Below are 17,344 nucleotides of genomic sequence, written 5' to 3' on the forward strand. Positions count from 1 at the left end.
CCGAATGCGCTTCCTAATGCCAACCCTATGCGAAGGAATATTTTCCATGTGGAGGTCGGTAGTGTGATGTGATGTGTGTGAACAGGAGTGTAGAATAGAGTTTAGAAATAATATGGGATATTAGTAATCTGCACTTCTATATAGGAAGTAGAACTGAGAGCTGGTTACGTACTCTAAAATATAGGCAATGAGGTTGTACATGATCAAGATAGAGAGAACAAGAGAGAGAGAGAGAGAGAGAGAGATCAAACGTGATTGGAACTTAAAGGATATGGACCATCCAGTAGTATGATTATAGTAAAATCCCAAATATCCAACAAAGTTCTGAAGAAACATTATACTGTTCCACTAGCTGATCTGCATTACCTCCAGACGATATTGTAGGCAAGGTAAGGGTTATTCTGCCCGAAGGCAGGTCCGAACCTCCGCAGGGGTGTTCCTGAGCCGGAGTTTACGTGTGGTAGGGTGGCCAGTTCCTTTCCGCTCCTCCATTCCCTTACCCCCCACCAACAGCGCGTGGCAACCCATCCAACTCCTGACCACGCCCAATGTTGCTTAACTTCGGAGATCTCACGGGATCCGGTGTTTCAACACGGCTACGGCCGTTGGCAGTCGATATTGTAATAAGAGACATTAATGGATAAAAGTATTTCTTACAACATCTTAAACAATTTATAATATTTCTATGAAATATTCTGTGAATGCAACTTTGTAGATTTTTAAGCTCCATTAGTTGAAAGGGTTACTTTTAAACTGAATTCCATAAAATATTTTAATTAATCGCTAATGAAGGTGCATTTTGTACTAAACTGCTCATTCAGTTCATCAAAATTATTGTGCTGGTACAGTATATACAACTGACTGCAGTTTATTGTCATTATTGTAACTGCGTATCACTATTTTGTCTACTAGCAGTGATAGGGGTGGAGAGATAATAAAATGTAAAAATAATCGGAAACGGCCAGTATTAGTGTCCACTTCGCAGTTTTCGGAGTTGCGGAGATTAATAGTGACACTCCGGATTCCGTTTAAGTCCAATTTTATTCCCCATCAGCCTGGGGGTGAGAAGGGATGAAACTGAAAATGTCCAGATTGACAGAGATTATGGATGTATAGTTGTATGTACTATACGCGAACCTTTTCTTGAGCCCGATTTTTACGAGGTGAGGAGTAAGGAGGGAGCATTGCCGGTTCCGGTTATACTGCCAACTGGATTGAAATGAAATCTGAATTGAATCGATAATATAATCGATCGATATGAATTTTTTAAACATGTATTATCTTACGTCAACAATTGTGTCACACATACATTATTTAACATTATATAACATATCTCGATTCGAATCTTGTTCCTAGCATGAATTGTATAGTTTGGCTTTGCTGTGTAAACAACAACAGTACTAGTTCGTAAAGTGTACGCCAGATGTCGCACAGCGATGAATAAGCGATTCATAGTTTGTGTTTCAAAGGTTGCCAATATGGTTGTCGAAGATAACCGAGGTCTACCGATTCAGCACTAGGGAGCTCAGGGCTCAAGAAAAGGTTCGCGTATAGTACACGCATAGTACTTAACCAAACTTGGTACACACAAGACTTAATATCTGAAAAATATAATCTGGGGGAGGGGGGCAAGACACGCCTATTACCCGTACGGTTCGGTGGGGGGGGTGACATGTACAAAATATTCGGAAATGGCCAATACTGGCGGCAAATCCACAGTTTTGGGGTCCTTGAGATCACTAGTGACACTCCGAATGCCGTTAAGTCCAAATTCAGCTCCCACCGGTTGAAGGGGTAAAACAATGTTGAAAAAATGTCCAAACGACCAAGATTATGGATGTGTGTATGTTGCAGCATAGCTCTCAACAAAACTTGGCACAGAAATAACTTACTACCTGGAAAAAATTCTGTGTGGGTATGACACTCCTAGAACCACTATGCAGGTGGGAAGGAATGGACATATAAGAGTAATCGAAAACGGCCGATTTTAGTATTGAATCCACAACTGTCGGGGTCGCTAAGTGACAGTCCTAATGACAGTTGAACTCGTGTGCATAATTTCTACCGCGCTCCGTGTAAACACATACAGTTATCACCTACTTTTATTATCTATTTGAAAGGACCAACTACCACTTAGACAACCTCGGTTGCCTCAGGGACAAATTTCAAAATAATCTACCCAGTAAACTTAAAATTGAAATTACACTCATAGCAACAATTCTAAGGCTAAAAACTAGTTCGTAAATATCAATCAACGTCACAATAAAGAAGTCTACAATCTTTCGCTTCACACATAGTTAACAAGTAGCACAAATCCTGAAAGTAAACATTCAAGAGTAGCGCCAGGTAGTATATCTAGTATTAATTAAAATTACTTTTTCACGCACAAGCAAGGGAACACGGAGGATTGCAACAACTATCAAGGTATCTCATTGATCAGTATACCAGGCAAGGTGTTCACTGGGATTTTGTAAAGGAGGGTGCGATCAGTGGTTGAGAGGAAGTTGGATGGAAACCAGTGTGGTTTCAGACTACAGAGGGACTCTCAGGATCAGATTTTCAGTATGTGCCACGTAACTGAAAAGTGCTACCAGAGGAATATACAGTCATGTTAATATTTCCTAGATGTGGAGAAATCATATGACAGGGTACCGAGAGAAAAGGTGTTTGCCGTACTGGGGAACTATGGAATTAAGGGTAGATTATTAAAACCAATCAAAGGCATTTATGTTGGCAATTGGGCTGCACTGAGAATTAATGGTAGAATGAGTTCTTGCTTCAAGGTACTTACAAGGATAAGGCTGTAATCTTTCACCGCTGTTGTTCATAGTCTACATGGATCATCTTCTGAAAGGTATTAAGCGGCAGAGAGGGATTCATTTACCTGTTAATATAGTAAGCACGTTGGCCTATGCTGACGACTTGGTCTTAATGGCAGATTGTGCCGAAGCCTGCAGTCTAATATCTTGGACTCAGAATATATTATTCATCATTTAGAAGTAATAGACATGAAAATAGCGAGAATGATTGTAGGTACAAACAGGTGGGAACAACGGCAGGAGGGTAGATAAAGGAGAGAATGGATAAATTAGGAATGAACTCCATGGATTAATCTGTACTCATAAATCAGCTTCGGTGGTCAAGTCATGTGAAGCGAATGGAGAAGGATAGGTTACCTAGGAGGGTTATGGAGGGTAAGAGAATTAGAGGGGAAAAAAAGACAACGATGGTTAGACTCAGTTTCTTTCGATTTAAAGATAAGAGGTATAGAACTAAATGAGGCCACCGAACTAGCAACAAATAGAGGATTGTGGCAATGGTTAGCAAATTCACAGAGGCTTGCAGACTGAACGCTGAAAGGCATAACAGTCTATAATTAAGGTGTGTGTGTATGTAAGTATGTATGTATGTACGTCTATATGTATGTTTCACGTACAAACTAACATTTATGGAATGTCATAAAATACTAAACGAAAATGTTTAATATATTTAATAATAACTTTATTATTATTATTATTATTATTATTATTATTATTATTATTATTATGTTATTGTTTTTACGTCCCACTAACTACTTTTCGACTGTTTTCGGAGACGCCGAGCTGCCGAAATTTTGTCCCGCAGGAGTTATTTTACGTGCCCGTAAATCTACCGACACGGGGCTACCTCAAGACACATTAAAATGTCGTTTGAAACCTCCATGCCGGGCTGAGTGGCAGTCTACTTGGCAGGTCAAGGTCTCCTTAACGGGTTGTGTGTGGAACGGGGTTGGTTGGTTGGTTGGTTGGTTGGTTGTTTAGTTTTCCACCATCCTTATTCCCTAAGTAAATCTCTTCCGTTCAGTTTAAAGAAGAAACTAGTTGAAACCCTCGTTCTTCCAATATTCGATTATTGTGACGTAGTTTACAAAGATGCGAAAACCGAGCTTCGAGATAAACTACAACGTGCACAGAATGCCTGTGTAAGATTTATATGTAATCTGAAATTTTCAGATCATGTTACCCAGTCTTACGTCGACCTCGGATGGCTACGCCTTGAGGACAGATGCAAGCTGCACACCCTGACTTCATTGCACCGAATCCTTACCTTACAATCCCCATCTTACCTGTATGAACGATTTCATAGCCTTTCTGAACACCATGATAAAAACACCAGAGCGCTGAGCTCGACATTGCTCGCTATTCCTAAGCATAAATCCTCAACCTACAACAATTCCTTCAGTGTTGTGGCCAGCCGTGAATGGAACTTCCTTCCGCAGGAGGTCAGAGGGATATCAAACCACGGAAGATTTAAAAGTATGTGTTCAAAATATCTCTATGAAACGAGCTCGTAGTGCGACACTCTTCTTCTTCTTCTTCTTCTTCTTCTTCTTCTTCTCCCCATGGTCCTTCTTCTTATTATTATTATTATTATTATCATTATTAGACTATTATTATTATTATTATTATTATTATTCATCAATAGTGTTAGAAAGTACTCAGCTATGGTCTCCTGCATAGTTATCCTTATCCCTATCCCCATTTTGCAATATTTTTCACCCACAGTAAACACATGAAAACTGTAACATTCGTCAATGTGATATATTTCTGGAATTGGACAAATTAATTGTAAATATTAGTAGGTTTATCTATATTATTATTATTATTATTATTATTATTATTATTATTATTATTATTATTATTATTATTGAAATTGTAATTCGTTCTTTGTTGTATGTTAATTTCTTCGTAGGAAGCAAAATGTTAATTTATATTGTGTATTATAATAGTTATTTTTATGTACAGCAGGATAGCATAGTACCGTAGTAATTTGTTTGTCTCTTTTTTCATTTATTCAGTATGTTATATATTTTTATGTTAATTATGTATTTCACTGGTTAAGTGTAAGACATGGACACGTGTCCCTAACTTTGCTAGTTAAAATAAATCATATCTATCTATCTTCCTTAATAGGATCATATTGCTATGCCATCCGAATTATTCTTGCCTTGTCAACTCGGTAACCCTCGTTTTGATGCTTCATTTGATGCTGATGCGCTTTCCTTAGAATTTCGTCGCATGCTTCGTGGAGTAAATAAATAAAATCAAAATGAGTGTTCTTCTTCATTTTAACTGAATGGACAGCAAATGAACTCGTTCAACTGGTGGTGTAATGTATCAGTTTAGTGAAGTAGCTCTCAGAAGTGGTAGCTGGAGCTGGCCCAACACCAGCTGTGTGAACTAACATGATGTATGTCTGTCTGTTTCAGAATCTCAAGAACCAAATCATGACGACCAACTTATGGGTGGAGCAGGTGAGTAAATGGCATTCGCTCCTGCATTGGGAGCAATTTAATTTAATGACGTACTTCAAAAAGTTAGGTTAAGTTTCCTTCCAAAGAATATTAAAAACTTCTAATTAACTGATTGAGAGGGTTTCTAGAGTGAATTTTAAATTTATTTTAAAGGTAAACTCATACCATTCTAAAGGAAAATAAATGTTGAAAAAGTATGGTTGGTGTTAATTTTGTTATCCTTATTCAACGGGTGTTCTGTAGATGGAGTGTGTTTGAGGTTCAACGCCCGTGCACCTAAATACACATATTGCTACGTCAGTACCAACACGACATCTTAAAAGTAACTGTTTTGAGATAACATTTAAATATGTAGTTCCCATGTTGTAATTCAGGAAGTATATTACCGAGCGAGTTGTACCTCAATTCAGGCCACGGCCGCTCCCTTACCACTCCTAGCCCTTTCCTATCTCATCGTCGCCATAAGATCTATCTGTGCCGACGTGATGTAAATCAACTTGCAATAAAATGAAATGTATTAAGTTATTAAGTAAATTCTCGGAGTGTTAACAAGCTGCGATTTAAGACATCTTACTAGGAAATCTTTCGGACCTCCCAACAACAATCGTTAGGAAACTTTCTGGGGTGAGCTAGGAAGAGACCAATATTTTTACAAGCTTGTTCAGCACAGTAGGTGAGGTACTGGTCCTCCTTTCCAGCTGTATCCCCGACCAAATATTTCATGCTGCAGGACACTGCCCTTGAGGCGGTAGACGTGGGTTCCCTCGCTGAGTTCGTGAGTAAACCAATCACGGAGGAAAAACGTATTAAATAAATTAATAATAATAATAATAATAATAATAATAATAATAATAATAATAATAATAAATTAACGAAAAATAAAAATGGCTTATATTTCATTAAAGGTGTTAATGTGATCCATGAATAAATAATCCATTATCATCAGTTTATCAAGCAATATAACTTATCATCCAAATCAATAAGCAAATGGACAAAATCGTGAAATTTGACGTTCCGAAAGCCATTCATTTGATTTCATACAGCAGTATTAATTAGTAATGAAATAATTATAGTCAGAACTGTAAAAGATAAAAATCACAGCTAAGAACTCAGTTTAAGAAGCGATGTCCTTCTCAAGAGAATACAGTTAGAGAATGAAAACCACAAAGCATTAACCTTGAATTTTGTACTTCTAAGGGCGTAATCAGAACTATAAAATATAAGATTTACAGCTAAGAACTCAATTTAGGTGTGAATAACCTCCTCAGGAATATACAACTTACTTGCTGTACTACAAAGTTTCAGCCTACAATTACGTACCTACTATGTAACTACAAAAAGTAAGAATACTTCTTCTTTCTTTCTTTCTTTCTTTCTTTCTTTCTTTCTTTCTTTCTTTCTTTCTTTCTTTCTTAATCCGCTTACCATCCAGTGTTAGTTTTTCCCGCGGATTCAGCGAGGGATCCCACCTCTACCGCCTCAAGGGTAGTGTCCTAAAGCGTGAGACTTTCGTTTGGGGGATACAACTGGGGAGAGGAGCAGTACCTCGCCTAGGCGGCCTCACCTGCTATGTTGAACAGGGGCCTTGTGGGGGATGGGAAGATTGGAAGTGATAGACAAGGAAGACGGAAGGAAGCGGCCTTGGCCTTAAATTAGGTACCACCCCGGCATTTGCCAGAAGGAGAAGTAGGAAACCATGGAAAACCACTTCGAGGGTGGCTGAGGTGGGAATCGAACCCCCCTCTACTCAGTTGATCTCCCGAGGAGGAGTGGACCCCGTTCCAGCCCTCGTACAATTTTTCAAATTTCGAGGCAGAGCCGGGAATTGAACACGGGCCTCCGGAGATGGCAGCTAATCCTACTAACCACTACGTCACAGTGGTGAACAGAGTATGAATCACAGCCATGAATTTAATCGGCGTCAGAAAGGCAAGAAGAAGGAATACTAAAAATTAAATTGCTGTCCTCATCCCGAGGTGGTACAGACAGCTCTTTTCGTGCACACTCCCAACGGAGGTGAGGTGCATATACCCGTAGAACCATCTCCTTGATAATCTTAAATTTCTAGCGGTACCTGAAATAGAACCTGGGTCTCAGAGGTTGGCAGTAAATAGCGCTAACCGTTACACTACGTAGATGGGTGGAATGATTACTGCACCCGTCTGATAGGGCAGCATTAGCTTTACAGCAATATGGCGGGACAATGAGACAACGATCTAATCAGACCTTTTTATTATTATTTAAACAATTGTTGTCAACCTTCCAGAAGTTTTAATAAGTTTTAGCAAAACTACAATGTAGTAGAATAATAATGTTATTTGCTTTACGTCCCACTAACTACTTTTACGGTTTCTGGAGACGCTAAGATGCCAGAATTTAGTCCCGCGAAAGTTATTTTACGTTTTAGTAAATCTGCCGACACGAGACTGACATATTTGAGCACCTTCAAATAGCACCGGACTGAGCCAGGATCGAACCCTCTAAGTTGGGGTCAGAAGGCGAGCTCCTCAACCGTCTGAGCCACTCAACCCGGCTCAGTGTTGAAGGCACAAGGCACAAGTTTTAATTTCCTAGGTTGTCGACAAGTCAGTAAAAATCGTCGAGAAGACGTGACAGTAGGCAGAAATCTTGATGGATTATACCAGGTGGCCCGCGAGCGCCGTACTTTCTACTTACAATTGTCCCGCATGCACTAGCGATGCATGGGATGCCTAATCACTTGTTTTCGAAGGAGTGCTATCAACGTGCCGTATTGTGGATGATGTAAAAACAAACAGCAGTCATTTTACTGCACACGTTCCATAACGGGGTGCATTTGTAAATACGACAAAGGTGCAGAAAAGACAATTTAATAACTCATTAATTTATACACGTGTAGACATTCCACTCTATAAAAGAGTTGGTTGTATGAAACAAAATGTGTGTAGAAGGCAGACGTCTGTTTGGAGCTTCGGCTGCATTCTAATCAGATTCTCCACAGATTAAACTGATGTCGGTGTATTCGTCGTTGTTGAACACACTAGCCATTGGCGATATGCAGACACCAAATATAGTGCTGCTGTGCAGTAGTACTGCACCATATCCTGTACTTAAGTCCGACTAACTCAGGGGAAAAGCGCGTGGTGATGTTGGAAAAATGGGCGTAAGAAAACCTCTAAATAAACTCATACTAATTAGTATATGGACAGGAAATATGGAGGAATATCTTCCGAATGAGAAAAACATATTAAGGGGTAGAATGGATTTATTGGTCCAAAACATAAATATGGTTCATTCTAAAATGAAATCCAAAATGGAATAAGCAACATCGACCCTAGAATCGGTCGTAAAAATGTGACTCGCACATGAAAATGAAATACATGGCAACAAAATATATTCAAAGTAAAAGAAAGCGGGTAACGACCCGTAAAATAATGTTACAAAAATCTATTACATGGAGATTTGATCCATGCTACGAATTAATTGTCTAGCTGCGCTAGTTAAGTTCCTAAGTCCGTTTGCGCTAAGGCATCGATCTGAATCGTCTCTTTGATGTTCATGAAATACTAATACACTATTACTAAAAAGTGACTATATTTACAATCCGACATATTCGGATACAAACAATAAAAACACACTGGTACAGGGTGGTTCCTAATCATCCCCTCCAAAATAAAGCACTAATTCTACTGTATGAGTCCCGCACTCATATGCAAATTGACCAGACAGAACTGGCTTCCCAGCAAATTAGATATCGAGTTAAATATCCCAAATGTATACAAGACACATATCAACAGATAGGTACACTCACACAAATAGAACAAAACCTGTGGATAAAAACACATAAAGACAAACATATAAAATGATAGAGGTATCGAGGATCGATCCCGACTTCGGCAGACTTCATAGGCTTGCGTCTAAAAAGACACAGCTCAGCTGATTGGTCCAAGAGGCCATTTTATTTTTATAGAAAAGGGTGGTTGCGGTACCATACAAAATGTGACAGGTTAGGGCCGATTGCAGACATGTCAATACACCGCCATTTTGTACAGTCTCAACGCATCTAAATCGATATAAACGTGTTTTAAAAGTATTTTACAATCAATGGCACGAAAATGCTGTACATCAGATGTGATAGCTTACACCATGTAAGTACTACTCTTGGAGAGTTCAATAAAGGCTTAAAACTGGGCCATAAGTCTGTAATATCAGTAATCTTTCGAAGCTAGAACTTTCTCTCTCCTCGTGAATATAGTTATAATGCTTGACCATGCTTGAATTAGCTGCGTGGAAATATTCATGGCAGATATGCCTGGACACTCGGAGCAGTGAGAGTTCAAACCATTCTTCACTCACGCCTTTTAAATTTTCGTTTTGTACTCAGCTAGGCATCCTTTATGAAGATATGACTTTTCCTTTTTTTCTTTTTTTTTTTTTTTGCTAGTTGCTTTACTTCGCACCGACACAGATAGGTTTTATGGCGACGATGGGACAGGAAAGGGCTAGGAGTGGGAAGGAAGCGGCCGTAGCCTTAATTAAGGTACAGCCCCAGCATTTGCCTGGTGTGAAAATGGGAAAGCACGGAAAACTATTTTCAGGGCTGCCGACAGTGGGATTCGAACCTACTTATCTCCCGAATACTGGATACTGGCCACACTTAAGCGACTGCAGCTATCGAGCTCGGTTTGACTTTTTCTGAAGTCTCAGATATCCTTATAAGGAAGAAAAAATAAATAGATGGAATAAATATTGCCACGTGAGCCCCGACTACGGACAAATGCATTGTGAATACCGCCCGCAACATAATGCTGGGCTCTGGATGCTCAACCTAGGATCGAATACGGGTGATCTCAGGTGATATTTTGAGGTGAAAACAAAATAAAAGGTGACTAATCTTAATTAACTAAGTAGGGAAGGAAATAGAGTTAAAATACTATAAAATAATGAATGAGAACTATCTTTCAGTACTAAATTTATTCTATCTTTGGCATAAAAAGTCAATACTGAAGCAAATTAAACTGAAACTCAATAATAATAATAATAATAATAATAATAATAATAAACACTAGGCCATGTGACACAAATGAATGGACGTACCACTTATATAATCAAAATTATGAATGTATTTCAAACGTCATTGTCCATCTTGATTAATTCAAAATAATAAATCATATTTTCTTAATTTCACATTTCATAAAATATAAACATTAATTCATTATTGAATCCAATAGTATTATCTTTACAAACTGTTGTTTGGGGTTTCCTATTGAAGGTAAACATTCTACATAATTACAATCACTACCTTTAAGTGATCTGTTTTAAATAACTTGATTCACCAACAACAAAAAAGTGCAAACATTGTTTCGCCACCCCATTCATCCTTTAATTAGCTAGAACTGGACCACAATCAACCGAGGACTTCTGATATAAAATCGCCCCATGAGTATGCATTATTGAAAAATCATAACCAAGCAAATGCCAATAACCAGATGTCATATTGATCCTAAATTATATGAAATCAACAAACTACAATACACAAATTATAATTCATTAAATTAAATATTAAATTGAAATGCATAAATATGCGCATACGTAGCGAAGTATTCTAACTTAAATGAACAGTATCAGTAATACAGAGGAACCCCCAAAACTTACATACTACACTGCTTCTACGGCTATGTGGTTGGAACCCACGCGTCAAGTATCAACCACGTAGAACAAATCCACGACGACAAACAAGAAATACACTACAACCACAGATATGAATCGTGTTGCTCAAAACATGTGTTACAAATGCAATGATACACCAACATATAAGGAAAACAAAATCCAATGCTGCAGTAACCTTCCACGAGATAACCATAACCAGTGACATGGGTGAGGATTAAACCGATGTCCTGCTGGACCTCTATGAAATCCCTACGTTCCTGAATCTGCATTACATTATTCACAACGCTTGACAAACTAAATTAGTGCTGGGGTACCTGCTTCATCGAATTGGTAATCTTGCTATTTTGAAACCACATAATATACTTTAAAAGATCCCTAACACAACATTTCTCAAACGGACACGGATGTATGCTTCAAGCATTGCGGACCCTTGTCTTATCACTAATACACAAACACTCGAGCAAAATATACAGACAAGCCTCCCGCTCAGCTGATTAACATTTCCTCACACGACCTTCCTCAAGGCACTTCTCATAACATCTGGTTCTTACTTCACCAGGAATAAATCATTCTATTATTTCATCTCATATTTCATATTCATACGAAGCCTTTCTACACTCGAGTACGGGACAAATTTGCATCTATCTGTAATCACTGTGTCGTATTCGTCTTAATCCGCCAGTAACTTTCCCCACACATACCGTTCCATTGACTACTGGAAGACAAAATTCTATACGTCCTTACTTAAGTATCTCGCAGGAAAAACAAACAAACATTTCTAACACAGCACTATTATCTGACTTTAAATTAAATCTCACGATGGACTGCTATCTAAATATTTGACCTGGCTGTGGGTGATCACTGGTTCACAACCTGTCACGTTATCCCATGTTTATCTTGAAGACCATAATCAAAGGCTATAAACGACCATGCCCATGCAGCTTACTAATGCACGTGATACCGTCTAAGGTAACACATGCTTATCTCACACAATAAATTCACTGATGACATTTCAACACACGCACGGAATTACAGAAGACATATTGCACCATAAATCTAATTATGCACAGCAAAATTCTCCCCCCTTTGACATCCGTACAACGAACTTAACTAAATCCTAAAATCCCTTGCTACGTATAAAATAAGAAAAAACGGCATGCATCACATAGTTACATTACTTAAAAGACAAAACTGGCTATAGAAGTTTGCAGGCCATAATAATGTCAAAAATACTCGGCCACTTCCGGAAACGTCCATTGTTCTGCTGAGGAATGTTGTTCCACAGCTGAGCCATCGGGAAGAAGGGCCCAACCATGGTGAAAGGACTGTACTCCATCACGATAATGCTCGAATCCCTGGTGGCAAAGTCTTCCATCACGGGTAGCTATAGGCCGCATGAGAATGAAGCTGTTTGGTACTCGTGGCGCCCCTAGCGGCAAGGAAAGGCGAACCTAGACGGGGGAGTAGCGAACGCATGTAGTAAACAATCATTAGTCTGGGCAGCATTTCGATGAGATTGTGAAATGGAACCCGGCTTATTTGGAGGATTCTACAATAAGGAAAGGAGAGCAGTTGAATGACAATCCCGATATTTTTCACGTAGAAGAAAGATCGGGAGAAATATCCAGCCTGTGTTGAGGGGAGACAAATATTAAAAAATCACCGTGAGAAATTAAAAAATCAGTTTTCGTTGCATACTTCCATTTATTAATTCACTGTAACTACGTTGTAAGTTTAAATGCAGGCATACGAACACTATCTAATTTCAAAACACAGTACTCTTCAAAGACATTAACAAATTTTCTGTATACAAATATTTTTCAGGCTGACTCGGATAGATGTCCGGTATCTGGGAACTGACTATGTAAGGCAGGCTTGTTCAGAAAGGTGCAAGCTCATTGCTGCCTTGCGTTTATTTGTAAACAGTGAGAGAGACGCTTCCAAAACTACGTGCTTGCAACAGTGGTAAAAACCAATGCGTGTTCGAGAACAGAGATATGTGAAAAGTGAAGAGATACAGAAGTTGTAGAAACCTTTTTATAATATGTTCGCCCATTGTTAATTAATTGTCCGTAATTGTCTGATTGTTGACTGGCACTGCATTGGCCTGCATCATTATTTTCTAATGAGCAAAACACGGCATGAAAATTGTTTATCTTACTAGCCCGTGCACTTGCGTCAATAATCAAACAGACGTTAATTCCTGTGAAATTTTCGACTGTGTTGTCAATCTCATGCCTTCATTTTCGTCTTTTTTAACACTCAGCAATAATTGTTTTCTAATAATTCTCATTCTGTTTGAAACTGATATCAGAAGTAATCTAAGTAGGCCTTATGCACAGGGCAGTCAGGATCTCTTCAAAGCATTCATGTTACAAAATAACTGATATAAATACTGGAATTGTTCGTAGTTGTCCACGGTTTTTCATCCTTCGTGATAGGTTTCACAGATTTAGTCCACGCTTTCCTCCTGATCACATTATGTTTGTCGTTCGGAAACTCGATAAAGACTTAGTTCCAGGAGGAGAGTTGCTGTACGTAAAATTACACCCAATAATTGTTGTTACTGTTACAAATAGTGGAACCACAATTAATTTTGGACCTCATATTACAGAAGATAATGTCAATGCAAACCGCATGCAACAATAGAGCTAGCAAGCACTGCTCTCCCGATTAGGAACTCCACGTTTGCCACCAGAGCGCATCACTGTCCATTCGCACGAGGCCAATTGATGACGGTCGCTGGTCACTGTCCTTCTTGCACGCTATTTCCTGGCACAGTTTGTTAACTGCGACCCGTACAAGGATAAAGTTCACGGAGCAATAAGGAAAGATATCAGTTATTAATCAGCACCAACACAGTTCATACATCAGAAATCAAGCTGCGTTGCCACTGAAAGCTAATTGAAGCATAGTTCTGTTCTGCGTAACTCTCTTCTGCCACACAATTCAATTCCTGCACTCCACACTATTTCATCAAGAAAATGCTATCTCGCTAGTGAAATTTAATTATCACTCTCCTTGTTACCGTACTTGGGTAATCCGATCGGATAAAGTTTATGCACGATGCCACTATCAATGATCAAGAAATTCTATTGCTCAGGCTATCCACCACGTGTTTGAACTGAACACCGTACACATTTTGCCTGATCACGACCGGAACACAGAGTGTGGAGCAAAGAAAATATAATAGGATAGAGATGAAAGTCAATAATAAATTTCGGTTCCAAGATAGATGGCCCATTATAATTTCAGTCCGCAATCAGAGATAGCGCCGCAATGCGCGGAGTGTGCAATACTTTACTATTATTATCAATAGATAGCGCATAGAAGTGACTTCCGCCGTAGTGACGCACATCCGATTATGCTCACCACAACCCCTCCCTCCCTCCACCGTCTATCCTATCCCCCCTCCTTCACCACAGCCCCTCAACTACTATGACCACTATAATATCATTGATGGCATAACCTCACTCAACAAAGTAGCTTTGCCTTGAAATGGATGATTGACACATTTCCACAAAGCTGATTTATGACAAATAATAAATTCCTTCAAAAACAAGACAGCAAAGCATAGCTAACGCAAGATGTGGGTATCACATCAGTATCCAAGTACAGTACCACATAAAAGTAAAAATAACAGAATTAAGTGCACTGAGACAGGATATACCCTGTCTTCGCAAATGTCATGGGTAGCGTGTTGGGCCTCCTCTGGCCCTGCGAACTGCAGTGAGACGCCGTGGAAGTGAGTCGACAAGTCCCCGGTAGTCCTCTGGACGCAGCTGACACCAAATCGTTTGCAGAGCGGCCGCCAATGCTGGTCTCTTTATGGGTGCAGGATCCATGGCACCGAGCCTGCGTTCCAGGACATCCCAGATATGCTCGATAGGGTTCATATCGGGGCTCCTGGATGGCTATGGCAGTCGTTGGACCTCCGCTGCATGTTCCTGGAACCATTCTCGGGCGACGTGGGAGCGATGTGGCAGCACGTTATCATCTTGAAACACCGCAGAACCGTCTGGGCGCTGGAAGGCCAAAAATGGGTGGAGATGGTCTCCGAGCAGCTCAACATACCGCGTACCATTCAAAGTCTCTTCCAGAATAATTAGGGGGCCCATTGCATACCAGGAAAATGCACCCCAGACCATGACAGAGACACCAGCACCCTGGACCACACCTTCGAGGCAGGCGGGATCCATCGCTTCATGTGGTCTGCGCCATACACGGTGCCTCCCATCGGCATGGTGCAGTTGAAATCGTGATTCGTCCGACCATATCGCGTTACACCATTGTTCTAGTGGCCATCCCTTGTGACTGGCGACAAATGCGCGTCATTGTGCCCGATGACGCTGGGTTAACAGTGGCACCTGTGTGCGGCGCCGGCTCCTATACCCCATAGAACCACGTTTCTACGGATTGTCCACTGGGAGACGTGTCTAGCACGGCCTGTGTTGAATTGAGCCGTGATTTGTTGCACGGTTGCCCGTCTGTTACTATTGACAATCCGTCTCAGATGTCGCCGGTCACGGTCATCGAGGGTGGCTGGACGGCCGGTCGTTCGTCTGTTGTGGAAGGTGACACCCGCATTCAACCATTCACGATACGCCCTGGACACGGTTGATCGTGTGAAGCCGAATTCCCGCACCACTTCCGAAATCGCACTTCCCATCCGTCGGGCACCGACCACCATGCCCCATTCAAACGGTGTCAGCTCACGACGACGTTCCATTTTACACCTGTCACATGCACAGCCACTGTTCACAGGATCTCCTATACAACTACCGCTTGCACAGGGGGCGTGTGGTGCGGAGACAACACACCTGCGCATCAGTGCTCCGCTATCCCACGGTATTTGCTCAGTCAGTGTATATATAAATACATTAATAGAACCATTCAACTTCCAGCCCCTGAGGTGTACTTCAGCGGAAAATACAGGATTTCAGGAGGACTGGCGAATATACATTTCTAATAAACAAGCACAAGGAACAAATATTTACAGCGCAGGCATATGAGCACTTCGTATTCAAACAATACAAATACTGTAGCATCATGGGAACTATCGCTTCAAGTCGATAATAGTTCGAACAATCGTTAATCGATCGGGTAAAGTCGGATTCAATGCAATCCAGCAATATTATCTCCATAATACTTGCCGTTATACGACTGATTCTTTGTCAGAAGGGCCCAGTGATTGAGGTTAGACTTGAAATACTTCACTTCGAGGCAAACAACCTTTAATTACAAAAATCGCTCCTTTCATGTCCACTTGCCTGCCATCTACAGAACCTTCCTACAACCATCTACATGTTGTGAATGACCTTCAGCGCCATCTAAAAATTAGGACTGGAACTACCTGAAGCTAGCTACAGATTGGAACCGTAAGCGCCATAAAACTTTCACCGGGGTGGTGTGAGGGTCTACTTCTTGAGCGTTGCCTCACTGCTCCCTGTACTAACTGCGCGCCGTTACAACGGATTGCATCGTATTACACACAGGACCACTTTCATAATTATATCCTCTAACTGAACAGCACTTCATAATTATCTTCATACATTATTTACAAAACTTCTGCCATATTCAAATGTTCCCCTCCAGCTTTTAAGTCATCCAAACAACCATTTAATGTTGGTACCACTAACCACTACATCAAATCTCCTTGTGCAAAAATTAGCTCTACTCCTATTCAAATTCTCCGCTATTTGATACTAATATTCCTCTCTCGCTCTAATATTTGCTTACTCAATCTTGACTCTTACAGAAAATTACCGTAACCCAATTTCTTCAAATCCTTGATTAGCCACACTTGGCTATCCAGCGCCAAGATTCTGCTGCACGGTGTCGTAACATCCGGCTGCAACTGGCCAACATTTATATTGCCTTCATCTACTTACAAATTCACATTGAACAAACCAATGACAACGAATAGGTCGGGTTCAATATCATAGAGTCAAGGTGATATTTATTTAATTTTAGGAAGAAGGTGTGTAAATGTTTCCTATTATTATCCCGTATCTTGAGCAAATATTTTAATTTTTCCTTTGATGTTCAGCTTAGGATGGTTAAATTGATTGATCCAATGTCAAGTTTAGTTGATTGTACCTTTATTAGCGTGAAGATGTATCCCTTTTTATGATCGGAAAATCAATTATGTTGAAAGGTTTTGTGGAAAAATAAAAAATAGTTCCAGTTTCTTTTGGAGCCTTGTTAAAATTTCATATTCTTGTTTTGCTGGAAAAGGAAGTTTGTCATCGTTTCCGAGCGTGCTAATTAGTTATTACTATTCTTTACTCCTGTTGTGATTTGCTGACTATTCCTTTGTTAAAATATATGCTCGTTAATTGTTCTTGTGGTCCTTCTCTCCCTCGCCCCTCTCATTCTTTCCTCCTCCATCGTATGCAAGCT

General features: G+C 40.1%; 1 protein-coding gene across 1 annotated transcript in view; it reads left to right on the forward strand.

Annotated features, from left to right (window-relative positions):
- LOC136876459 (acetylcholine receptor subunit alpha-like) overlaps nt 1–17,344 on the forward strand; it is a 1,223,921-nt gene that overhangs the window by 942,516 nt on the left and 264,061 nt on the right. The window contains exon 4 of the mRNA XM_067150449.2: nt 5,249–5,293. Within this exon, the coding sequence (XP_067006550.1) occupies nt 5,249–5,293 (45 nt within the window). The remainder of the gene's footprint in view (nt 1–5,248; nt 5,294–17,344) is intronic.

This window comes from Anabrus simplex, chromosome 1 (assembly GCF_040414725.1).
Source record: "Anabrus simplex isolate iqAnaSimp1 chromosome 1, ASM4041472v1, whole genome shotgun sequence".
Lineage (NCBI taxonomy): Eukaryota > Metazoa > Arthropoda > Insecta > Orthoptera > Tettigoniidae > Anabrus > Anabrus simplex.